The sequence below is a fragment of the Scyliorhinus canicula genome, chromosome 5, assembly GCF_902713615.1.
Source record: "Scyliorhinus canicula chromosome 5, sScyCan1.1, whole genome shotgun sequence".
NCBI classification, from domain to species: Eukaryota; Metazoa; Chordata; class Chondrichthyes; order Carcharhiniformes; family Scyliorhinidae; genus Scyliorhinus; species Scyliorhinus canicula.
Window position 1 is genome coordinate 142817718 of NC_052150.1, and position 26821 is coordinate 142844538.

Here is a 26821-nt window from a genome sequence, read left to right on the forward strand (position 1 = left end):
TCTGTATTTTAGTTAGAAGCTTTCACAGATTATAGGAATCCAGTTTCCCAGCAAAGAATGAAGAACCAATAAAATCCATAGGCACATCGGACTCAGGAGGAGGCCATTTAGCCCCATGAGCCTGCTCTGCTATTTGATATAAACATTTAAAAAAATATATATTTATTCAAATAAGGATATACATAACATACAATCAATCAAAAACAAATAAATTTTCCTAATTGAGATTTTTTTCCCCTTATTTCCATTAAACCGTTCCCTCCCGTTTATCCTGTCTCCCCATCCTATCCCTTTACCTGCTGCCAACAAATAGATTTGTAAATAGGGACAAGAACAGCTTCCATCTTGTCCAGAATTCCCCATCTGAGCCATGAAATGCAACCTTAATTTTTTTTCAAGTTTAAAGAATTTCATAAGATCCCCTAACGTGTCAAGATTTTTGGTGGATCTTCTGACTTCCATTCTAATAAAATTCGCCTCTGGGCAATCAATGTGGCGAAGGCCACCACATCAACTCTTTTCCCTTCTATTAGTCCAAGTTCTATTTCCAAGACTCCAAAAATTGCCTCCAAGAGTAATATTTCCATCTCCCAATTTTTGATGTTTCAAATACCGAGCTCCAAAACCCCACTAATCGTGGACATGACAAGAACATGTGGACATGATTAGCTGGTCCTCCTTTACTGCTCTCACATTTATCTTCTACCTCTGTGAAGAATCTGCGCATTCTTTCCTGTGGCATATGGGCCCTATGTACTATCTTGAATTGTATTCAGCTCATCCTCACCACTGAAGGTGTAGTATTAACCCTGTGCATAATTTCACTCCATAGTCCCCATTCCAATTCTATATCCAACTCTTTTGTTTTATTTCTTCAATCAGTGTTTTCTTTTTGTCCATCAGCCATCTGTAAATGTTAGTAATTTACCCATCTTCCAAATCATCTGGCAAGAGTAATTTATCAGGAAGGTTGTTATCTGGTAATTGAGGGAAAGAAGACAACTGCTTTTTCACCAAATTTCGTAATTGAAGATATCTAAACTTCTCCTCCTGCATTTTGTGTTTCTCCCTCAATTCTTCAAAGTTCTCCAATCTACCTTCTAAGAACAAGTCTTTTACTTGTCTCAAACCCCTTTTATGCCACTGTTTAAATGTTATATCTAGTCTTGCCATGGAGAATCGGTGGTCTCCATAAATAGGGGCTAGATAGATAGAGAAATACAGCACAGAACAGGCCCTTCGGCCCACGATGTTGCGCCGAACTTTTGTCCTAGGTTAATCGTAGAATTTTGGACAATTTTTCATGGCCAATCCACCCAACCTGCACATCTTTGGACTGTGGGAGGAAACTGGAGTACCCAGAGGAAACCCACGCACACACGTGGAGGATGTGCAGACTCCACACAGACAGTGACCCAAGTCGAAATTTAACTTGGGACCCTGGAGCTGTGAAGCAATTGTGCTATCCACAATGCTACCATGCCGCCCTTAAGAAGTTAACCTACACTCCATTATTCTACCCTAATCCATGTACCTATCCAATAGCCGCTTGAAGGTCCCTAACGTTTCCGACTCAACTACTTCCACAGGCAGTGCATTCCATGCCCCCCACTACTCTCTGGGTAAGAACCTACCTCTGACATCCCCTCTATATCTTCCACCATTTATCTTAAATTTATGTCCCCTTGTAATGGTGTGTTCCACCCGGGGAAAAAGTCTCTGACTGTCTACTCTATCTATTCCCCTAATCATCTTATAAACCTCTATCAAGTCGTCCCTCATCCTTCTCCGTTCTAATGAGAAAAGGCCTAGCACCCTCAACCTTTCCTCGTATGACCTACTCGCCATTCCAGGCAACATCCTGGTAAATCTCCTTTGCAACTTTTCCAAAGCTTCCACATCCTTCCTAAAATGAGGCGACCAGAACTGCACACAGTACTCCAAATGTGGCCTGACCAAGGTTTTGTACAGCTGCATCATCACCTCACGGCTCTTAAATTCAATCCCTCTGCTAATGAACGCTAGCACACCATAGGCCTTCTTCACAGCTCTATCCACTTGAGTGGCAACTTTCAAAGATCTATGAACATAGACCCCAAGATCTCTCTGCTCCTCCACATTGCCAAGAACCCTACCGTTAACCCTGTATTCCGCATTCATATTTGTCCTTCCAAAATGGACAACCTCACACGTGTCAGGGTTAAACTCCATCTGCCACTTCTCAGCCCAGCTCTGCATTCTATCTATGTCTCTTTGAAGCCGACAACAGCCCTCCTCACTATCCACAACTCCACTAGTATACTAGGGCTAGTATCGACATGTTTCCCAAACCAAAACGTCATCTCAATTTTAAAAAAAAAATCTTTATTGTCACAAGTAGGCTTACATTAACACTGCAATGAAGTTACTGTGAAAAGCCCTGTGAACTTGTCACATTCGTCCTCACACTCGCTGTGGGGGATGCATATAACAATCGCACCCATGAAACAAATAAAGGCCTAAACCCAAACATCCTCAGGACCTCAAACAGGTACCGCCATTCCAACCTGTCATGGACTTTCGCCGCATCCATTGAGAATATAACCACTGGCACTCTGCCCCGTGAAGGGGTCAATATCATATTCAACAACCTCCTGATATTACTTGACAACCGCCACCCTTAAAAAAGTCCCTCTGGCCCTCCATGACCACCATCGGTACACACCCTTCCAACTACTTCACTAAAACCTTCGGCGGTACTTTCACATCCATATTTGGCAGGGAGATGGGCCTATAAGGCCCAAAACCCGTCAGGTCTTAACTGTTCTTTAGGATCATCCAAGCTTGCGCAAGTGTGGCCAGAAAACCCCCTTCGCCAATGATCATTTATATATATATATCCAGGTGGGCTGTCAACTCTTAGAAAATTTAACTGGGAAGCCATCCAGCCCGGTGCTTTCCCAGATTGCATCAACCCCACACATTCTATTATCTCCTGCAACTCCAATGGTGCCTCTAATCCCTATTTCTTCCCATTAAGGCTGACACAGTAGCGCAGTGGTCCCACCTTCGATTCCTGCTTGGGTCACTGTGCGGAGTCTGTACGTTCTCCCCATGTCTGCGTGGGTTTCGTCCAGGTGCTCCGGTTTCCTCCCACAAGTCCCGAAAGACGGGCTTATTTGATGAACGGGACATTCTGAATTCTCCCTCGGTGTACCCAAACAGGCGCCAGTCACACCCCCCCCCCCCCCCCCCCCCCCCCCCCCCCCCCCCCCCCCCCCCCCAGTACCTCCAGTCTACCTCTACAATAGCATCCACCAATCTCTGCTTCTCCTCCCTCTCAACCTTATCCAGATGGTCCTTATAAGGACTAAACTCCGCCTGGACCACTGCCTTCAATGCCACCCAGAACGTGGAGCCGAAAACCTCTCTGTTCTGATTAAGCCCTGAATAGTTTTTTTTTTTTTAAATCGCCAATGCCACCGTCTCACAGAAGTTTTTATCTGCCAGGAGCACCGAATCCAAATCCACCCTGGTCTCTGCGCCTGTCTCATTTCAAACCTCACATCCACATAATGTGGTACATGTCCGAAATTACTAACCCTGCATATTCCTCCCCCACGACCCCCGACAGCACCGCATTCCCCACCACAAAGAAATCAGTACAGGAGTATACCCGATATACATGGGAGAACAATATCATTTCTCCCGGATGCCTGAACCTCTACGGGTCCAAATACCCCCCCTATCTGGTCCATAAATACCCCTAGTTCCTCTGCCATCCACAACCTGACCATTGACATGGGGCTAGACCTTTCCATCCGATGGTCCAACCCCCAATAAAATCACCCCCCATAATCAACTGATGAGAATCCAAGTCTGGGATGGACACTAACAGCTTCTTAACAAAGTCCGCGCTGTTCCAATTGGGTGCATATACATTCATTAATACCACCAACGCTCCCGCCAGGACCCCACTCAGCATCACAAACCGCAATCCCCCCTCCCCTGGTTCCCGCACCTCCCTAGCCATCACACATGCCTCCTTTTTTGGATCGCAACCCTCCTCGACATAAAACTCAAAACCCAAATGGAATGTCTGCCCCACCCATCCCTTCCTTTGTTGCGTCTGGTCATTCACCTGGAAATGTGTCTCCTGAAGGAAAACCACATCTGCCCTCAAACCTTTTACGTGCGCAAACACTCGGGAACGTTTAACCAGACCATTTAAACCTCGCACGTTCCATGTTATTATCCTCACCGGAGGTTTCTGACCCCACCCCCCCTCTACTAAGGTCCGCCATCCCACCTGTTGCCAGTGGGTAGTGTCCCTGCCTCTGAGCCAAAGGATCTGGGTTCAATCTCACTCGAGGACTTGATTGCCAAGGACGAAACATTCGCAAAGTGGCCAAACAGGTTGAGTCTTAACTCACAAATCCTTCCAATATAGCAATATAGACCAATAACAGGTGGTAAGACTGGGAGAGATTCCGTGTGGAGTTTGCACATTCTCCCCGTGTTTGTGTGGGTCTCACCTCCACAACGCAAAGATGTGCAGGCTAGGTGGATTGGCCACGCTAAATTGCCCCTTAAATTGGAAAAAATTAATTGGGTACTCTAAATTTAAAAAAAATAAAAAAAAGACTGGGAGAGATTTTTGATCAGCCATGTGATAGAAATAACATGCAACTGGGCTCCATGGGTGGGCTTGCTGGCTCAGTAGGTGGGGATCACACTGATGGCAACAGCACGAGGCCCAAACCCTGTTCTCGCATGGGTGGATTTGAGACCTGTCTCATTGCACCACCTCTGATAGAACATACGAGTTCAGAAGGAGGCCATTCAGCCCATCAAGTCTGCACCGACCCACTTAGGCCCTCACTTCCAGCCTATCCCCATAACTCAATAACCCCTCCTAACCTTTTTGGTCACTAAGGGCAATTTATCATGGCCAATCCATCTATCCTGCACGTCTTTGGACTGTGGGAGGAAACTGGAGGACCCAGAGGATGCCCACGCAGGCACGGGGAGAACGTGCAGACTCCGCACAGACAGTGACCCAGTGGGGAATTGAACCTAGGACCCTGCTGCGAAGCCACAGTGCTATCTACTTGTGCTGCCGTGCTGCCCTGATGGAAGTTGTCAAGCTGTGGGTCAGATCTATCTTCAGGCAGAGAATGGAAGTAAAATCTGAAAAGAAATCAATTACAAGAAAGCACCAAAAAAGTACAGTGAAATATTGCAACATGTTCGATTAATTTTTGCATCACAGTGCCAGAGACCTGGGTTTGATTCCCGCCTTGGTCACTGTCTGTGCAGAGTCTGCACGTTCTCCCGTGTCTGCATGGGTTTCCTCCAGGTGCTCCGGTTTCCTCCCACAAGTCCTGAAAGACAAGCTTGTGAGGTGAATTGGACATTCTGAATTCTCCCTCAGTGTATCCGAACAGACACCATAGTGTGGGGATGAGGGGATTGTCACTGTAACTTCTTTGCAATGTAAGCCTACTTGTGATACTAATAACGTTTCTTATAAAATAAATACTTGCTTCGGTAGGTTTTGTTTTAATCTAAACATTTTCAACAACGTGTTTAAGAAGCTGCACTCCAAAATAAGAATATCTTAAGCTAAATCCACATATCCCTGTTTTCTTGAAGGTACTGACACTTAAGGCATGTGCGTCTGCACGTGCTGGCATCCCTCCCAAAGGTAGCCCTTGCCCACACGAGTTAAGTGTCAAACTATTCGACCCGGGATAAAATCAGAGTCACGTCTGATCCTATCACAATAGGACAAGCCAATTTTTCAGCAGAAGCCAAAAAGAACAGCAACACCCAAATCCAGGGGAGCGGAGGCCAAACGCAACCCCCGAATTTATTTTAATATAAAAGGTAAACGTGTTAAAATCATTATGCTCATCTTGAAACACAGGGCGGATTCGGCGCACGGAATGAGCAATCTTTCACCACCACAACTTGCTCAAAACTGGAAATGCAACAGCAGCAACAATCGGTGCCAAGCAGCCAATGGTCACCGGAGTCTTGATTTCAAGCTGGGGGGGGGGGGGGGACAAGGAACTATAAATAGAATGTACGTTACATTTAGAGATTACAAGCACATAGCCTGAGGTTTCTCTTTACGCTATGCGTTATGGTAGTTCCGTCCTGACAGTCCCAAGTTCCTTAAATTCAGGTTACTCAACGCTTGGCGGAGGCGAAAAGAAAATTACCCTAAAAACACACAAAGAAGCACCACATGTCCACATCCCACACTCCCGTGCGAGCCTGCCGTCGATTGGAGGGAGCTGGGTGGCGGCCGGCCAACGGAAGCAGAGCTTGTTAGTGGGGTCCAGTAAAGTTTGATTGGATTGGCCGCGCTCTTTTCGCGCCCTATCTGTGTAGCCGGGCGGAGAACGAAGACAAAAGAGAGAAAGAAAGGAAGAGTGAGAGCCCGGCGTAGAGCAGGAGCCGGGCACGGAGAGGCAAGCGGGGCAGGGGGGTAGCGAGGGCACCGGCCGCTGGCCCCACCATCACCGACACACTAATCTCGCCGGGCAGTAAACTCACCCAAAGAAAACTCTCCCAAAGTTTCGGCTCCAAGTTTAGCCCCGCTGTCGGCGGCACAGGAGGAGAGCAAGGGCCAGTTTATCGCTCTCTCCAGGTAAGAAAGAGGCGGGTTAGAGCTTCTGCTCCAATTCCCCTTCGGTCTTTACCGAGTGATTGGGTTAGGGACCGTGAGCGGCTCGGTTGTTTGTGGCGAATGGAAGCTCTAGGGGTGGGGGTTTGAATTCAAACGATCGCCGCTCGCGGGCAGCGTTTAGAATCCGCGCGCTCGCCACGTCCCCCCCACCCCCCAAATCCCATTCCATCGGCGCCTGTGTCCAGGGACGTGTTTATCCATCAATCATCACGAATAATGGGGGCGCCTCAAGGACTGATCGGATCAGACTGCCTCCAGACCAGTCTGTATTCATCTGTCGGGGGCGCGGAGGGTTCAGTCCTTCCGATCAAATCCCTGTGTTATCAGCTGCCGAGTTTAGTCATCCGGATCGGCGATTAACTTTTTTTTTGTTTATTATAAATTGATTTCCCCATGTAATCATGTAAGTTCTGCTACTCCCGGGTACCCTGAGGGATACCGTCTGTCCTATTGGCAATTGAATTAGTGCACGCTGATTAACTAGGTGCAGAGGCATGATGTCAAAACCCAGTCATCAAGTGGGATGTGATAAGTAGGAGGGAAAAGTACAAGGCGGGGGAGAACAGAAGATCGGTACTAATTGGTTATTTTTTTTCAGAGAGCACTCACAGGCATGGTGGACTGAATGGTCTGCAGAAAGGGGAACTAAAAGCAAAACGGCTTGACAAACCAGTCAACTTAACGACAGTGATAGGAAGGTTACAAGAATCCACACTAAGAAGCGGTAGAGCACCGAGAAACAGAAAATATGATGGGGCCAGCATGGATTCTGCACTTTAGGTCCAAGCAGTAGCAGAGTGGGCAAGGGTAATGCAGTAGATGTCATACTGGGATTTTCAGAAGATCTTCAAGAGGGTAAACACTCACTCATAACAAAAGTTTGGGCATGGGGAGCCAGGGGTCAAATGACAAAAGTTAGAAAATAAGGGTCAAGGTAGTTATTTAAATATTCCCAGGTAGAACGTTGTATTCCACATGAATCAGTTTTGTGACTCTGTATCAATTTGCAGATTATATCCATCTAGGTAAAGGTACGGTAAAATCGCCACAGTCCCAGATGACCATCGGCTGCTTTCCCCTTTTGAGAGGAAGAACTGACTGGTTGTGCTTTAACTTGAGGATCACCAAACCTCAAACGAAACAGGGTTCAGAAGGTGGGCCTTTACGAATAACCTACGGTGTATAGCTAACATAGCAAAAATGCAACTTAATAGGAAAATGCATTAGAAGAGTAACAACTGGGCAAATAAGTGACAAATTTGAACATAAATATGAGACGATGTATTACAGTAGGAAAAACCAAGTAGGAAACAGCACCTATATCTTAGAAAATAAAGGAGTTGGAGGAATTAAATTAATTTAGAAATGGAGGTGACAAAATCATTAAAAGCAACATCACAGACTATTGATATGATGCATTGTTATTTATTCATACTTTTTTATTAGTGAAGCTGAAGATAATGCGGGTTACTGTAAAGGCAAGACTAATTTAAACTGCCACTCTTAACCTTGTTACCGTTACTGATCTAAGGTGGATCCCACAGAATGTTATCCTCCTCCTTGCCCTTCTTGGTAATTGACATTTGAACTTCCTTGGATTATTATGCCTCAGAAACTATCCAGTTGATCCTACTCCCTCCTCTTTCTTCATAGCCCTGAAAATTGTGCCGATACAGCTTATATCCAGTTGACTTTTTGGAGTTACTGTTGATTCTGCTTCCACCACCCATAAGACATAGGAGCAGGGGGAAATCATATGGCTCTTTTAAAGCTGCTCCGCCTTTCAATGTGTTCATTGATCATTTCTGGCTTTAGTACCACTTTCGTACTTTGCTGTCTGCTCCCCATATTCCTTGATTCCTCGAAAGACTAAAAATCTGCCCATCTCAAAACCTTTTTTTTTTTTTAAATAATTTTTATTGAAATTTTTCGATACAAACACTTACCCCTACTACATTTTAAATTATAACACAACAAATCCCCCTGGAAAAATCCTCCCCACGCCCTCCCCCGCGCGCAACCGCACCCCCCCCCCCCCCCCCCCCCCCCCCCCCCCCCGCGCTACCAGTCTAGCAACCAAACCGTTTTTTCCCTTTCTGCCGATGGCCTCGGGCAGTCATTGCCCGCGACCCCCCGCTGGCGTGCTCCCTACGTTGCTATCCCCCCCTCCCTTCCCCCCTCCCCCCTTTCTCCCCGGGTTGCTGCTGTTTCGGCCTCCAGTTCCTATCTCTGATCCAGAAAGTCAAGGAAGGGCTGCCACCGCCGGAAGAACCCCTGTACCGACCCTCTCAGGGCGAATTTGATTCTTTCCAATTGGATGAAGCTTGCCATGTCGTTTAACCAGGTGTTAACACTTGGTGGCCTTGTGTCCCTCCACTGAATCAAGATCCTTCTCCGAGCTACCAAGGACGCAAAGGCCAATATTCCGGCCTCCCCTGCCTCCTGTACTCCTGGCTCCACCCCAACCCCAAAAATCGCTAGCCCCCACCCTGGTTTGACCCTGGTTCCCACCACTCTCGATACCGTCCCCGCCACCCCCTCCCAGAACTCTTCCAGTGCCGGGCACATCCAGAACATATGTACATGGTTCGCAGGGCTTCCCGAACACCTAACACACCTGTCCTCACCCCCGAAGAACCGACTCATCCTAGTCCCCGTCATATGGGCTCTGTGCAGCACCTTAAATTGGATGAGGCCCAACCTTGCGCACGACGACGACGAATTGACCCTCTCTAAGGCATCCGCCCATGTCCCATCTTCTATCTGCTCTCCCAGCTCCGCTTCCCACTTGTCTTTCAGCTCCTCTATCGATACCTCCTCCACCTCCTGCATTATTTTGTAGATGTCCGAGACCTTCCCTTCTCCGACCCAGACCCCTGACAGCACCCTATCACTCACCCCTCTATCGGGAAGCAAGGGAAATCCTTCCACCTGTCGTCTGGCAATGCCTTCACCTGCAGGTATCTAAACGTGTTCCCCGGGGGGAGCTCAAATTTCTCCTCCAGCTCTCCCAGGCTCGCAAACCTCCCCTCTATGAACATGTCCCTCAGTTGCCTGATGCCCGCCCTGTGCCAACTCTGGAATCCCCCGCCAGTGTTCCCCGGGACAAATCTGTGGTTCCCTCTCAGTGGCGCCGCCATCAGACCCCCCACTTCCCCCCTGTGTCGCCTCCACTGCCCCCAGATTTTCAGGGTGGCCGCCACTACCGGACTCGTGGTATACCTTGTGGGGGGGAGCGGCCATGGTGCCGTTACTAGCGCCCCCAGGCTTGTATTGCCGCAGGACGCCCTCTCCATACGTTTCCAAGCTGCCCCCTCCCCCTCCATCACCCACTTGCGCACCATCGATGCGTTCGCCGCCCAGTAGTATCCGGAAAGATTGGGTAGCGCTAATCCTCCCCTGTCCCTACTCCGTTCCAAGAAAATCCTTCTCACTCTAGGGGTGCCATGTGCCCACACATAGCCCATATGCTGCTAGTTACCTTCTTGAAGAAGGCCCTGGGGAGAAAGATGGGCAAGCACTGAAACAGAAACAAGAACCTCGGGAGGGACCGTCATTTTGACTGACTGCACCCTCCCTGCTAGCGACAGCGGTACCATGTCCCACCTCTTGAACTCCTCCTCCATCTGCTCCACCAGCCTTGAAAAGTTCAGCTTGTGGAGGGTCCCCCAGTTCCTTGCCACCTGCACCCCCAAGTACCTGAAGCTCTTTACTGCTCTCTTAAAGGGGAGCCGCCCAATTCCCTCCCCCTGATCTCCCGGGTGTATCACAAAGACCTCACTTTTACCCACGTTTAATTTATATCCCGAAAAGTCCCCAAACTCCGCTAGTATTTCCATTACCTCCGGCATTCCCCCTTCCGGGTCCGCCACATATAACAACAAATCATCCGCATAGAGTGATACCCGATGTTCCTCCCCTCCCCTTGTCAGTCCTCTCCACCCCCCTGAACCCCTCAGTGCCATCGCCAACGGTTCGATCGCTAATGCAAATAGTAAGGGGGATAGGGGGCATCCCTGCCTGGTACCTCGATGGAGCCCAAAATACTCTGACCTCCTCCCGTTTGTAACCACACTCGCCATCGGGGCCGAATACAGCAGCTTCACCCACTTGATAAATCCCTCCCCAAACCCAAACCGTTCCAGCGTCTCCCACAGGTATTCCCACTCCACCCTATCGAATGCCTTCTCCGCATCCAGTGCTACCACTATCTCAGCCTCCCCCTCCACTGCTGGCATCATAATCACATTCAACAGTCTCCGGACATTTGTGTTAAGTTGTCGTCCCTTTACGAACCCCGTCTGGTCCTCATGGATTACCCCTGGCACACAATCCTCTATTCTGGTTGCCAGGACCTTTGCCAACAGTTTGGCATCTACATTCAAGAGGGAGATAGGCCTGTAGGACCCGCACTGTACCGGGTCTTTGTCCCGCTTCAGGATCAAGGAGATCAGGGCCTGTGACATTGTCGGGGGCAGAACCCCCCCCTCTCGCGCCTCATTGAAGGCTCGCACCAGCACTGGACCCACCAAGTCCACATACTTCTTATAAAATTCCACCGGGAACCCATCCGGCCCCGGCGCCTTCCCCGCCTGCATCTGGCCTATCCCTTTAACTAGCTCCTGCAGCTCTATCGGCGCCCCCAGCCCCTCCACCCGTTCCTCCTGGACCTTTGGGAACCTCAATCTATCGAGGAAGTTCTCCATTCCCCCCCTCCTCCTGGGCGGCTCAGACCGGTACAATTCCCTGTAGAAATCCCTGAAGACCCCGTTCACCTCTTGCCCCTTCTGCACTACGTTCCCTCCCTTCTCTCTCACTCCCCCAATCTCTCTGGCTGCATCTCGCTTGCGCAGCTGGTGTGCTAGCATCCTGCTCGCCTTTTCCCCGTACTCATAGACCGCGCCCTGTGCCCTTCTCCATTGCGTCTCCGCCTTCCTAGTGGTCAGTAGGTCAAACTGGGCCTGTAAACTGCGCCGCTCCCTCAACAGCCCCTCCTCTGGTGTCTCCGCATATCTCCTGTCCACTTCTATAAGTTCCCCCACCAGTCTCTCCCTCTCCTGCCTCTCCTTCCTTTCTCTGTGTGCCCTTATGGAGATCAGCTCTCCTCTGATCACTGCTTTCAGGGCCTCCCAGACTACCCCCACCTTCACCTCGCCCGTGTCGTTCGTGTCCAGATATCTCTCAATGCCCTTCCGGACCCTTCCGCTCACCTCATCGTCCGCCAGCAGCCCCACATCCAGGCGCCACAACGGGCGCTGGTCCCGTGCTTCCCCCAGTTCTACCTCTACCCAGTGTGGTGCATGGTCCGAAATCGCAATGGCCGAGTACTCCGTGTCCTGCACTCTCGAAATCAGCCCCCTGCTCAGTACAAAAAAGTCTATTCTGGAGTACACCCTGTGGACGTGGGAGAAAAAAGAATACTCCCTCGCCCTTGGCCTGCCAAATCTCCAAGGGTCTACCCCCCCCATCTGCTCCATGAACCCCCTTAGCACCTCTGCCGCTGCCGGCCTCCTATTCGTCCTGGAACTCGATCTGTCCAGCCCAGGGTCGAGCACTGTATTGAAGTCCCCCCCCATGATCAGGCCCCCTGCCTCCAGACCCGGAATGAGGCCCAACAGGCGCCTCATAAAACCCGCGTCATCCCAATTCGGGGCATACACATTCACCAGCACCACATTCTCTCCCTGCAGCCTACCCTTCACCATCACGTACCTACCCTCCTTATCTGCTACCACCTGCGCCGCCACGAACGACACCCTCTTTCCCACCAAAATCGCCACCCCCCGGTTCTTTGCGTCCAAGCCTGAGTGGAACACCTGTCCCACCCACCCCCTTCTCAGGCGTACCTGGTCTACTACTCTCAAGTGAGTCTCCTGCAACATTGCCACATCCGCCTGCAGTCCCTTTAGGTGTGAAAAAACCCTTGCTCTCTTGACCGGCCCATTCAGCCCCCTCACGTTCCAAGTAATCAACCGGGTCGCGGAGCGACCTGTCCCTTTCCCCTGTCTATTAGCCATGTCCTGTCCCCTGTTCGCCCCGGGTCGACCCTCCCCTTCTGACCCGTTCCCCATGGCGATGGCCCCCCCCCCCCCTCTCTCCCGTTCTTCCCTTCCCGTCCTCGGCCTTTCCAGCAGCAACCCGGTATCCCCCCCCCGGCTAGGACCCCTCCTAGCCGCGGTGTATCCACCATCGTACTCCCGAGAGTCAGCTGATTTTTGCTGACCCGGCTGCCCCTGCCACACTCCGACTCCTCCCGATGTGGGGGGGGAGGGGCCTCCCCCCCCCCCCCCCCCCCCTTGCCATCCCTCTCTGACCCCGCTTCAGCGCGGGAAAAGCCGCCATTGCTGGCCACACCCCACTCTTCTCTCCTCCCCCTTCCTCCGTCCCGCGCGCGGGAAACAGGGGAAAGCCCGCGCTTTCGCCCGGCCACACCCTACCCCGCCATCTTCAATTCCACCCCCGTCCCCATCCAAGCCCATAAAAAAGCCCCCTTAAAACGAGAGGAAGAAAAAAGAGAAAAAGAAAACCCGCATAACCAACTTGCACCCCCCCCGTCCCGCCTCCCCAACTTAACAATATAACAATATAAATAACAAATCTCAAATAAATACATAAATACATAACTATGCCTGCATAACTAAATAACTACCCAATAATAACGTATTTAACCATCACCCTCCATCGAACAGAACAGTAACCATAACCCTTAAAGAACAGATCAAGAAACAGTAAAAAAGCCCCCCCTACAACAACAATAATTAAGGGAAGTTGGCAACGGGAAGAGACACACAAAAAGGAACAAAGAAACCCCCCATAACACAAGTTTCAAAGAAACCAAACGATCCATCAACTTTAACCAAGTTTCGACCTGGCCTAAGAAAGACATGGGCCACTTGATCAGTCAAGGGTACTCGGGCGGCCTCGACCGCCGGCGTTCCCAAGTTCTAGTTCAGGTCCAGCTTTTCCTCCCGAACAAAAGTCCATGCCTCCTCTGGGGTCTCAAAGTAATGGTGCTGGTCCTTGTAGGTGACCCACAAGCGCGCTGGCTGCAGCATTCCGAACTTGATCCTCTTTGCGTGCAGCACCGCCTTCGTCCGGTTAAACCGGGCCCGCCGCTTTGCCACCTCCGCACTCCAGTCCTGATATATCCGCACCGTCGAATTCTCCCATTTGCTGCTTTTCTCCCTCTTGGCCCACCTCAGCACTTTCTCCCGATCACAGAAACGCTGGAATCGCACCAGCACCGCCCTCGGGGGCTCGTTCGCCCTAGGCCGCCTAGCCATGACCCGAAATGCTTCTTCCAGCTCCAGAGGCGATGGACCGGCCCCCTCTCCCATCAGGGAGCTCAGCATCTCCGCTACATATTTCGGGAGATCAGGCCCCTCCAGGCCTTCTGTTAGGCCCAGGATCCTCAAGTTCTTCCGCCTCATTCGAGTGTCCAGCTCCTCAAAGCGGCTCTGCCATTTCAGGTGGAGTGCCTCGTGCACCTCCACCTTTCCCACGAGGACCGTGGCCTCCTCCTCCCTTGCAGTCATCTCCTGCTGCAGCTCTCTTATCGACGCCTCTTGGGTCGCCTGGGCCCCCATCAGCCTTGTGGTCGTCGCGTTCATAGACTCTAAGAGTTCCACTTTCAGCTCCGTAAAACACCGGAGGAGAGCGGCCTGCTGCTCCTCCGCCCATTTTCTCCAATCTTCTAGTGCGCCACCGGCCGCCATTTTGGTCCTCTTCCCCCGCTTTTTTCGGGGAGCTGCTGCCGCTTTTTTTGTCGCCCCACTCCGAGTACCGACCATAAAGTTGGTCTCACTCTCCTCAGGGAGCCTTCCCCCACCGGGATTCGTCTTTACAGTACCGTCGGGGCCCTCCAATCGGCCCTTAAACACCTTTGTCGCACGAGCTGCCAAATGTGCGACTTAGCTGGTCATAGCCGCAACCGGAAGTCTCAAAACCTTATTTTTAATCAACAATGGAGTGTCCACCATCCTCTGGGCTAGACAATCCAAAGTTTCACAACTCTCGACTGAAGTATTTTCTCCTCATCTCAATCCTAAATGATCAGCAGCTTACCCTGAGACTGTGCCCTGTGTTATAGACTTCCCAGCCAAGAGAAATAACTTGTCTACCTGTCAAACCCCATCAGAATCTTGTGAACAAAGGACAATACAGCACAGGAACAGGCCCGTCGGCCCTCCAAGGCTGTACCGGCCACGATACCAACATTTATTATTTCATAGAATTTACAGTGCAGAAGGAGGCCATTCGGCCCATCGAGTCTGCATCGGCTCTTGGAAAGAGCACCCTACCCAAAGTTAACACCTCCACCCTATCCCCATAACCCAGTAACCCCACCCAACACTAAGGGCAATTTTGGACACTAAGGGCAATTTATCATGTCCAATCCACCTAACCTGCACATCTTTGCCGAAAGAGAAGGTTGTATTTAATTATTGTGCTATGAAATGCATTTATACACTGGTGCTTGATATGAAAGAAGTGGCTGAATTCTAACTGCATTCGTCGGCAGAAGAGTAAATTGATTTATATGATAATAGGAAAAAAGTTGTGAAATTGAACAGGGTGTGAGAAGTGTCCTGGAATCATTGAGTCAAGTAGAATGAGTCAGAGGGTGTGTCATCAACTGCAGCACATACTAACTAGATAGTCATATATCTGGCAAACATGATGGTATGTTGGTTTGTCTGGTGCCAGACTGAATGCCCTTGGTAATTTCGAGGGGGCTAACTAACTGGTGAATGTGCAATGTGCTTAAGACTTTAAGGTGTAGTGTGAAAGTGAAAGACCAGCTAACCGTAACCATTTTTAAATTACGGATTTCCAGCATGCTTTTCTCAACCTTCACACTATTGCATTTATGATTTTTATCTGATGTTTGGGTATAGGATTACTTTATTCCATAATTCTTGAAGGATTGCAGAGTTCCCAATGATTGTTATACTCTGCTTGGATTTTTTTTTTTAAAAACCTGAAGTTGGCGCATTTTGTAGACCCAATTTGGTTATGCCCTCACTGTAAAAAAACTTGTTTTGTCATGGCTTCATATTTGAAGGATAAGCTGCAAAGGGAATAATATCAGGTTAGCTTCTGTCAGCATGGGTGCTGCTTTTTCAGGACTATTTGAAGGTCTTTTAAAATGCCATGAATTACTCAGGACTTGTGCTGCAATGGTTGAGTGTAGGTAGAGAAGAACATTATGTTTGACTGGTACTCGTCATTTCTTTACATAGTGATTAGTCACAGTTAATATTTTCCTCTGACACACACATAAGAGGTGAATGGTGTTCAACATTATGCTGATTCTGAGTGTGGGTCATATGTTCGCTTACATCACTGTGGGGGCTGGACTTTACTCGTTCCAAAGTTACTCCCTTATGTGTCAGACCTTTTATACTGCACCTGTGTGTGTTTGTCCAATGTATTTACAAGTTATTCCAGTTACCCCAAGTACTTGCATCATTACTACTATCCCCAATTTCCCCCCTCAAGTCTTAAGTTCCCAGGTTCTGGGGGTCTTGCAACCCTTTCATATCCTGTTTTCAGTATGCCAGAGGAGTAGAAGGCTCAGTTGCTATAAGTAAACTTTGTTGAACATTAAGCTTATCTCTAGTGTTTTTTTTCTCTCTTCCCTTTGTGTGGATCACTATTACACCTGCTGGGATGGAAGATTGCTCTTGGTAATAAGCTCACCTTTGCGTTTGGCAGTGTGGTGTGCTTTCTTCAATGGACGGCTGCTACTTTGTTCCTTTGTAGTTTACGGCACTAATGTTGGTTGGGGATTGCAGTGTCTACCCTGTGGTATCGGCGTTCATCTATCCAAAGGCGCTGGAGAGTTCCTCTCTTGACTGTTATGGAATGTGAGTTGTGAGGAGGCTTCAAGGGGATTTGGAGAGGGTCAGTGAATGGGCAAGAACATAACGGATAGTGTGAAGTTATCCACTTTGGTAGAAAAACTGAAGGGCAGAGTATTTTTCAAATGGTAAGAGGTTGGGCAGTGTAGCTATCCAAAGGAACAGGGGTGTCCTTGTTCATGAGTCACTAAAAGCTAGCATCCAGGTACAGCAAGCAATTAGGATGGCAAATTGTATGTTGGCCTTCATTATAAGGGGATTTGAGTACAGTAGCCTTAGTGAGACCGCAGCTTGTGTATTGCCTATAGTTTTGATCGCCTTATCTCTGATGTACTTGCCGTAGAGGAAGTCAAATGGAGGTTCACCAAATGTTTTCAAAAGTAAAAACCTACCCAAGGCCATCTATTGTTTGCATCTGATAAAGTTTGAAACTTTTCTCATGAAAATAATGTGTTTCTTGGTCTCTTCCAAGTCAGAAGTGCCAAGTCAATGATCCGTCTCAGCCTATTCCAGAGGTCCCCAGCATCACAGATGCCAGTCTTCAGCCAATTCGATTCACTCCACATGAAGACGCTGGATGCTGCAAAAGGCTATGGACCCTGACAATATTCCGCCTCTAGAACTTGTCATGCCCCTAGCCAAGCTGTTCCAGTACAGCTACAACACTGGCATCTACCTGGCAATGTGGAAATTGTCCAGGTATATCCTGTCCAATAAAAGCAGGACAAATCCAACCTGGCTATTTATTGCCCCATCAGTCTACTCTGAATCATCTGTAAAGTGACAGAAGGGATCATCAGTGACACCTTACTCAGCAACAACCTGATCACTGATGCTGTTTGGGTTCAGCCAGCGTCACTCAGCTCCTTACCTCATTACGGCCTTTGTCCAAACATGGAGAAAACAGCTGAACTCCAGAGGTGAGGTGAGAGTGACTGTCCTTGTATCATTTGACCAAGTGTGGCATCAGAGGGCCCTAACAAAATTGGAGTCAATGCGAGTCATGGGGAAAGCTCTCCACTGGTTGGAGTCATACTTAATAAAAAGAAAGATAGTTGTGGTTTCTGGACGTCAAACATTTAGGTCCCAGGACATCTTTGCAGGAGTTCCTCAGGGTAATGTCCTCGGCCCAACCAACTCCAGCTGCCTCATTAATGACGATCCTTCATCATAAGATTAGAGTGGGGATGTTCAGTACCATGGTGATTTCATCCGATACTGAGGCAATCAATGTCCAAATGCAGATAGCCAAAGGATCCAGGACCTGGCAAATATTTAAGCTTGGGCTGACAGGTGGCAACTAGCATTCATGCCACACAAGTGCCAGGCAATGCCCATAGAACACTAGAACATAGAACACTACAGCGCAGTACGGGCCCTTCAGCCCTCGATGTTGCGCCGACCTGTGAAACCATCTGAAGCCTATCTGACCTACACTATTCCATTTTCATCCATATGTCTATCCAGTGACCACTTAAATGCCCTTAAAGTTGGCGAGTCTACTACTGTTGCAGGCAGTTCCACACACCTACTACTCTCTGAGTAAAGAAACTGCCTCTGACATCTGTCCTATATCTATCACCCTCAATTTAAAGTTATGTCCCCTCAAGTTGGTCATCACCATCCGAGGAAAAAGACTCTCACTGTCCACCCTATCTAACCCTCTGACTATCTTATATGTCTCTATTAAGTCACCTCTCAGCCTTCTCCTCTCTAACGAAAACAACTTCAAGTCCCTGAGCCTTTCCTCGTAAGACCTTCCCTCCATACCAGGCAACATCCTAGTAAATCTCCTCTGAACCCTTTCCAAAGCTTCCACATCCTTCCTATAATGTGGTGACCAGAACTGCACGCAGTACTCCAGGTGCGGCCGCACCAGAGTTATGTACAGCTGCAGCATGATCTTGTGGCTCCGAAACTCAATCCCCCTGCTGATAAAAGCTAGCACACCATATGCCTTCTTAACAGCCCTATTAACCTGGGTGGCAACTTTCAGGGATTTATGTACCTGGATGCCGAGATCTCTCTGTTCATCTACACTACCAAGAATCTTGCCATTAGCCCAGTACTCTGCATTCCTGTTACTCCTTCCAAAGTGAACCACCTCACACTTTTCCGCATTAAACTCCATCTGCCACCTCTCAGCCCAGCTCTGCAGCTTATCTATGTCCCTCTGTATCCTATAACATCCTTCAGCACTATCCACAACTCCACCGACCTTCGTGTCATCTGCAAATTTACTAACCCATCCTTCTACACCCTCTTCCAGGTCATTTATAAAAATGACAAACAGCAGAGGCCCCAAAACAGATCCTTGCGGTACACCACTAGTAACTGAACTCCAGGATGAACATTTGCCATCAACCACCACCCTCTGTCTTCTTTCAGCTAGCCAATTACTGATCCAAACCGCTAAATCACCTTCAATCCCATACTTCCTTATTTTCTGCAATAGCCTACCGTGGGGAACCTTATCAAACGCCTTACTGAAATCCATATACACCACATCAACCGCTTTACCCTGATCCACCTGTTTGGTCACCTTCTCAAAAAACTCAATAAGGTTTGTGAGGCATGACCTACCCTTCACAAAACCGTGTTGACTATCGCTAATCAACTTGTTCTTTTCAAGATGATTATAAACCCTATCTCTTATAACCTTTTCCAACATTTTACCCACAACCGAAGTAAGGCTCACAGGTCTATAATTACCAGGGTTGTCTCTACTCCCCTTCTTGAACAAGGGGACAACATTTGCTATCTTCCAGTCTTCCGGCACTATTCCTGTCGACAAAGACGACATAAAGATCAAGGACAAAGGCTCTGCAATCTCCTCCCTGGCTTCCCAGAGAATCCTAGGATAAATCCCATCTGGCCCAGGGGACGTATCTATTTTGACATTTTCCAAAATTGCTAACACCTCCTCCTTTTGAACCTCAATTCCATCTAGCCTGGTCGACTGAACCTGAGTGTTCTCCTCAAAAACATTGTCTTTCTCCAGTGTAAACACTGACGAAAAATATCCATTTAACGCTTCCTCTATCTCCTCTGATTCCACACACAACTTTCCACTACTATCCTTGATTGGCCCTAATCTTACTCTAATCATTCTTTTGTTCCTGATATACCCATAGAAAGCCTTAGGGTTTTCCTTGATCCTATCCGCCAACGACTTTTCGTGTCCTCTCCTCGCTCTTCTTAACTCTCCCTTTAGGTCCTTCCTGGCTAACTTGTAACTCTCAAGTGCCCTAACTGAGCCTTCATGTCTCATCCTAACATAAGCCTTCTTCTTCCTCTTGACAAGTGCTTCAACTTCCTTAGTAAACCACGGTTCCCTTGCTCGACAACTTCCTCCCTGCCTTATCAAGGACACACAGTAGCTGTTCCTTGAAAAAGCTCCACGTTTCAATTGTACCCATCCCCTGCAGTTTCCTTCCCCATCCTATACATCCTAATTCTTGCCTTGCGGTATATACCTATCCATGCCCATTGCTAAAGTAAACATAACCGAGTTGTGATCACTATCACCAAAGTACTCACCTACATCTAAATCTAACACCTGGCCGGGTTCATTACCCAGTACCAAATCCAATGTGGCCTCGCCCCTTGTTGGCCTGTCTACATACTGTGTCAGAAAACCCTCCTGCACACACTGTACAAAAACTGACCCATCTGTAGTACTCGAACTATAGTATTTCCAGTCAATATTTGGAAAGTTAAAGTCCCCCATAACAACTACCCTGTTACTCTTGCTCCTGTCGAGAATCATCTTTGCAATCCTTTCCTCTACATCTCTGGAACTATTCGGAGGTCTATAGACAACTCCCAACAGGGTGACCTCTCCTCTCCTGTTCCTAACCTCGGCCCATACTACCTCAGTAGACGAGTCCTCAAACGTCCTTTCTACCGCCGTAATACTTTCCTTGATTAACAATGCCACACCCCCCCCTCTTTTACCATCTTCTCTGTTCTTACAGAAACATCTAAATCCTGGAACCTGCAACAACCATTCCTGTCCCTGCTCTACCCGTGTCTCTGAAATCGCCACAACATCGAGATCCCAGGTACCAACCCATGCTGCAAGCTCACCCACCTTATTCCGGATGCTCCTGGCGTTGAAGTAGACACACTTCAAACCAGCGTCTTGCTTGCCGGTGCCCTCTTTCGAACTTTTAACCCTATCCCTGACCTCACTACTCTCAATATCCTGTACACTGGGACTACAATTTAGGTTCCCATCCCCCTGCTGAATTAGTTTAAACCCCCCCGAAGAGCACTAGCAAATCTTCCCCCGCAGGATATTGGTACCCCTCTGGTTCAGGTGAAGACCATCCTGTTTGTAGAGGTCCCACCTACCCCAGAATGAGCCCCAATTATCCAGGAAACCAAAACCCTCCCTCCTGCACCATCCCTGTAGCCACGTGTTCAATTCCTCTCTCTCCTTATTTCTCACTTCGCTAGCACGTGGCACGGGTAACAACCCAGAGATAACAACTCTGTTTGTTCTAGCTCTCAGCTTCCACCCTAGCTCCCTGAATTTCTGTCTCAAATCCCCATCTCTCTTCCTACCTATGTCGTTGGTACCTATGTGGACCACAACTTGGGGCTGCTCCCCCTCCCTCTTAAGGATCCCAAAAACACGATCAGAGACATCATGAACCCTGGCACCTGGGAGGCAACACACCAACCGTGAGTCTCTTTCGTTCCCACAGAACCTCCTGTCTGTTCCTCTAACTATGGAGTCCCCAATGACAAGTTCTCTGTTCCTCTTCTCCCTTCCCTTCTGAGCAACAGGGACAGACTCTGTGCCAGAGACCTGTGCCCTATTGCTTACCCCTGATAAGTCGTCCCCCGCAACAGTATCCAAAACGGTATACTTGTTATAGAGGGGAACGACCACAGGGGATCCCTGCACTGCCTGCCGGTTCCCTCTCCCTCCCCTGACGGTAACCCATCTACCTTCTTATTTTACCTGAGGTGTGACTACCTCCCTATAACTCCTCTCAAGAGGAGCAAGAGAGGATTTAACCATTACCCGTTTATTATTCAATGGTGTTACCTTTGCTGAATCCCCTGCTATCGACATCCTGGGGTTACCATTGACCAGAAGCTGAACTGGACTATCCATATAAATGCAGTGGCTGCAAAAGCAGTCAGATGCTTTACTCCACAGTGGTATCTTGATTAGGTGATGTTCATCTCGAGGGGAGTGAGTGAGGGAGTCAATAAGCGATGAGTCTGTTTATTCTTCACTTTAAAGTGTTGGTTACCATCAGCTGCTAGGTGTGGGGATTCTTCTGGTCATAGGTTGGCATGTTCTGTTACTTTTGATATCCGTTATTTTGTTTTGAGTAGAAAGTGTTTAAAATTGAATAAAAATATACCTTTCTCAACTGGAGAAGTCTGTCACAAATAGATCATAGTTTATTCTGGCAAACTACCTAATTTAGGGAAACCCCGACTAATAATAATCTCACTTACGGACAATTTCATTTTTTTCCAGAATTTAAATTCCTTTCAGGAAATTTCTTATTTAATATCTTTCCTCCTTCATTCGGGGTTTACTATTTTAATCCATAATTCAGTTATGATTACATATTTGGATAATTGCCTAACCAAACGGTGTACTTAGCAGTTTATACATGATTGCTTTTCCTGAAAAACAATGATGGCAGATCTTATTTTAATGTTCTTCAATGGGATGTCGGCTTTCTAGAATCCCTACAGTGCAGTAGGAGGCCATTTGGCCTATCGAGTCTGCACCGACCCCATGGAACAAGCAAAGTGGATAATGGGGATCCTGTAGCATATCTGGAGCTCTGTAAGGTGTTCGATAAGGTGCCGCACAGAATGTAATAATCTTTATTATTGTCACAAGCAGGCTTACATTAACACTGCAATGAAGTTACTGTGAAAATCCCCTAGTCACCACACTCCCACGCCTGTTCAGGTATACTGAGGGAGAATTCAGAATTTAAATTCGCCTAACAAGCACATCTATGGGACTTGTGGGAGGAAACTGGAGCCTCCGGATGAAACCTAAGCAGACATGGGGAGAACGTGCTGAGTCCACACAGGCAGTGACCCAAGCCAGGAATCAAACCCGGGTCCCTGGCGCTGTGAAGCAACAGTGCTAACCACTGTGCTACCGAGTAGAGGTTAATTCACAAGTTGAGATCGCATGCGATAAGGGGTAATTTATTAGCTTGGATAGAAGACTAGCTGACGGATGGGAGTCAGAGAATTGGGATAAATTGGTCTTTTTCTAGATGGCAAGATGTAACTAGTGGGGTGGCACTTGGTTTGGTCCTTGAGCCCCAGCAATTTGCAATGTGTTAATGATTTGGATACAGGGATAGAAGGTTCTACAGCCAAATTCGCAAATGACACAAAAATAGGTGGGATAGTAAGTTGCAATGAGGAAGTACGAACCTTACATATGGATGTAGATGATTAGGAAAGTGGGCCTAACGTGGATAAGTGTGATGTCATGCATTTTGGTCAAAAGAACTGGAAGGAAACTTATCTAAATGGGGAGAGACTTCATGGTGCTGTGTTGTAGAAGGATCTGGGTGTCCTCGTGCAGGCAGTAAGGAAAACAAATGGAATGTTTGCATTTATAGCAAAAGGAATTGAATATAAAGGTAAGGAAGTGTTGTTGCAACTCTACAAGGCATTAGTGAGACTACACCTGGAGTATTGTGCACAGTTTCGGTCCCCTTATTTGAGCAAAGATGTAATGGCATTGGAGGCAGTTCAGCGGAAGTTCACAAGATTGATTCCAGAGGTATCGGGTTTGTCGTACGAGGAGAGATTGAATAGTTTAAGCCTATACTATCTAGAGTTTAGAAGAATGAGGGGAGATCAAATTGAGGTAAAGATGATGCTAAAAGGTTTGGATAAAGTACACATGGAGTAGATCAGGGGTGGGAAAACTACGGCCCGCGGGCCGCATGCGGCCCGCCAAAGGTCTTTATGTGGCCCAACAAGTCATTTAAAAAAAAATTATTAAAAAAAAAATTTTTTTTTTAAATAATTTTTTTTAAGGTTAATGGGGGGGGGGGGGGGGGCTGTTGGATTACTTACTGGTATAGGGTGGATACGTTGACTTGGGTAGGGTGATCCTTGCTCGGCACAACATCGAGGGCCGAAGGGCCTGTTCTATGTTCTATATGAGGCGCCCAGAATCATAACCGGGTGAAGTAATTATTTTACTTAATATACTATGCGGCCCTTTAAAATTGTGAATTTCTGAATGTGGCCCTTGCACGGAAAAGTTTGCCCACCCCTGGAGTAGATGCTTCCTCTTGTGGGGCAATCTAAAACGAGAGGTCATAATCTTAGAATAAGAGGTAGCAAATTTAAAACTGATTTGAGGAGACACTACTTCTAAAGGGTTGTGAATCAGCAATTTGCTACCCCAGAGTGCAGTGGATGCAGGGACAGTGAGTAAATTTAAGGAGGGGTTACAGATTTTTAATTGGTAATGAGTTGAAGAGTTATGGAGAACGGGGGGAAAGTTGAGTTGCGGCCATGATGGGATCAGCCATGATCACGTTGAAGGCGTTTGGCTCAGGAGGTCAAATTGCCTCCTCCTGCTCCTAGTTTGTGTTCCAGGAGAAGTTCTGGCTGATTCCGCAATCCAGGTAACAGATGAGGAATCGGCCGTGATCGAATGGTGGAGCAGACTCGATGGGCTGAATGGCTTAACCCTGCTCCTATGTCTAATGAATTTATGAAGAGCACCATAACCTGGGCCCACTCCCCCACCCTATCCTTGTAGTCCTAACCAACCGTTGGACACTAAGGGGTCCACCTAACCGGTACATTTTGGGATTGTGGGAGGGAACCGGAGGAAACTCGTGCAAACTCCACACAGTCACCCAAGGCTGGAATTGAACCTGGGTCCCCAGTGCAGTGAGGCAGTAGTTTGTTGGGCGGGTAGCTACTGGGAGGATGGGAAATTTACAGAAATGCAAGTTGGAGAATGTGCGGTAGTGCTTGAGGCCTGACCATCCTAATGGCGAAAGTATAGGTGGTCACAAGGCAATCTGGCAATAAGCATACTGTGTCTTGAGGCCAGCTAGTGTGCTGCTGAAGAATGTATAAAGGATTGTTGGGCTAAGACCCAAAGTTTGGAATGGAGTGAATAGTGGTTGGCTTCAGGGAAATGGCAACTGCCCTTATTTGATTTACAAATAAATCATACGTTAATCACCTTATTTGTGGGCCAGACGAACAGCAAATTCTCTGCTAAAGAAAATGTTGGTGGATGACTTCAATTATTTGGTGATTATGATAAGATAAGCTTGTTCCATTTAAAAAAGTTGACATCTAATGTTATCAATGGCAATGTGGTAGAAAAATTGCTACATTGCAGGCAAAATACTCCCAAAGAATGACGTGACAGTTCAGGAGCGTTGTTGTGGCATGGTTCCGATCATGATCTTCCCTCACTTTGTCATTTTATTTTGAGTTTTGGGTGAGTTGCGCCAATAATGAGATGTGCTGTCAGCAAGGAATGTGCCTGGAAAAACGCCGCCAGAAAGTGATCTTGTACATGGCATGAACATCTTTGCCACACAACTTTACTATATTGGGGCTAAGGTGTAATTATGCTATAATTATTATGATATGCATTTTTATCTTTTGCAGGATTATCTTGCTGGGTGGAAGTGCAAATATTTGTTTTGGAAAAATACCTCCTGAGTAACCATGGGTTTTACTGGTAAGAAATCTACAAAAGGACCAGTTTGCTGGCGAAAGCGGGTCAAATCTGAATATATGCGTCTTCGGCAGCTGAAGCGCTTTAGACGAGCAGATGAAGTTAAGGTAAGGGGCTACAGATTTTTTGATTTTGAAGTAGCTCAAATGACCAGACTAATTGTCATTTTTGTGGCATCAGGGGATGGTGCTCTTAATTTATTTATATATTTAAGTGTTGCATGTAACATTTCACATTATAGGTGTGCGTGTGACCAAATAATTATTTCGTAAATTAATATTGATTTTGATTTTATCAAGATAGTGTCCATTGAGAATACCAGCAATTGCAAGCTAACACCGCTCCTCACCAAGCTAACACGGCCTCCTTCTGCACTGTAAATTCTATGATAATCATTGTAGTGTAGGTGCACCAACAGTACTTTTAGGGGGTAGTTTCAGCATTTTGACCCAGCGGCAGTGAAGGAACGGCGATATATCTCAAAGTGAGGATGGTGTGTGGCTTTGAGGGGAACTTGCAGGTGGGGGTGTTCCCATGTATCTGCTGCTCTTGTCCTAGACCAGTGTTCTTCAAACTTTTTTTCCGGAGACCCATTTTTACCAACCAGCCAACCTTCGGGACCCAACGCGGCCGACCTGAGCGAACCACCATTTTCTCTTACCTTGTTTGCCGCTGATAAAATGGAGGAAATGGTTTGGGGTCCATTTGGCCCTCGTACACGCTCCTACAATGGAACCTGTTGGATGAAGGTGAAGCCTTCCGGTGTCGGAAAGTATGGCGTCTCCATCTGTCCAAAGTTCGGCATTTTTTCCTGTTAAAATTTTATCCAATAAACCCCCCGGAACTTGTAAAAAAAAAATAAAAATGAATAAAACAAAAAGCTGCAACCATTTAAAAAAAAAATAGCGGCCGCATTGCGCATGCGCGCACATTCTCGGCCATTTTAATGGCCGCTTGCAGCCGGTGTTATTAAAAGCCGGCTGCTGTGTGGGGATTTGCGCGATCGGGAGCGCTGTGAAGGACGGCTCTGCGACCCTCCCGACACCCGCCTGCGACCCGCGCCCCCGACTTTGAAGAACACTGTCCTAGCCAGTGATGCCGAAAATGAATTTGAAAAAAACTTGTATTCTTGACTCTATATAAAGGTGGCCAGACTTATTACATTGGTTTTATTCCAAGCTCTAATTAGTTATTGCGTAATACTCTGTCCCAAAGGTAGAACTACTCTTAAGGGGCCGTAACGTGCTCCCACCTGTGTTTTCTGATTCTTTTTTTTGTCTCCACCCATAACTGATTCTACCCCCTGATATTCTTGAGCCAAGATCCTTTCTTATTATTGCCCTTCTGATACCTTGTATTATCAGAACTACTACTCTTTGCCATTCCACTTGCTAATTTGAAATGCTGCGTTCCTCAAATATTTATTTCCCAACGTTGCTTGTTTTGTAACCACGTCTTTATTGGGCATTAAAGCAAACTAATTTACCACTTTTTTGGCTCTAGTTTCTGTCTTGTCTTACATGCAAGAAACAAATCGCCCTGACAATCGTGGCTGGA

At 47.7% G+C, this 26821-nt stretch overlaps 1 protein-coding gene across 4 annotated transcripts in view; it reads left to right on the forward strand.

Annotated features, from left to right (window-relative positions):
• Positions 1-6350: 6350 nt before the first annotated feature.
• ezh2 (enhancer of zeste 2 polycomb repressive complex 2 subunit) overlaps positions 6351-26821 on the forward strand; it is a 126408-nt gene continuing 105937 nt past the window's right edge. Inside the window, exons 1-3 of one of the 4 annotated variants that reach the window (XR_005460723.1) lie at positions 6351-6637; positions 7687-7830; positions 25195-25371. Coding sequence is in view for 3 of the 4 variants with exons in the window: in XM_038797779.1 (XP_038653707.1) it covers positions 25255-25371 (117 nt within the window). In the remaining variant the exon portion in view is untranslated. The remainder of the gene's footprint in view (positions 6638-7686; positions 7831-25194; positions 25372-26821) is intronic. The other 3 variants (XM_038797779.1, XM_038797781.1, XM_038797780.1) reach the window with 3 other exon arrangements.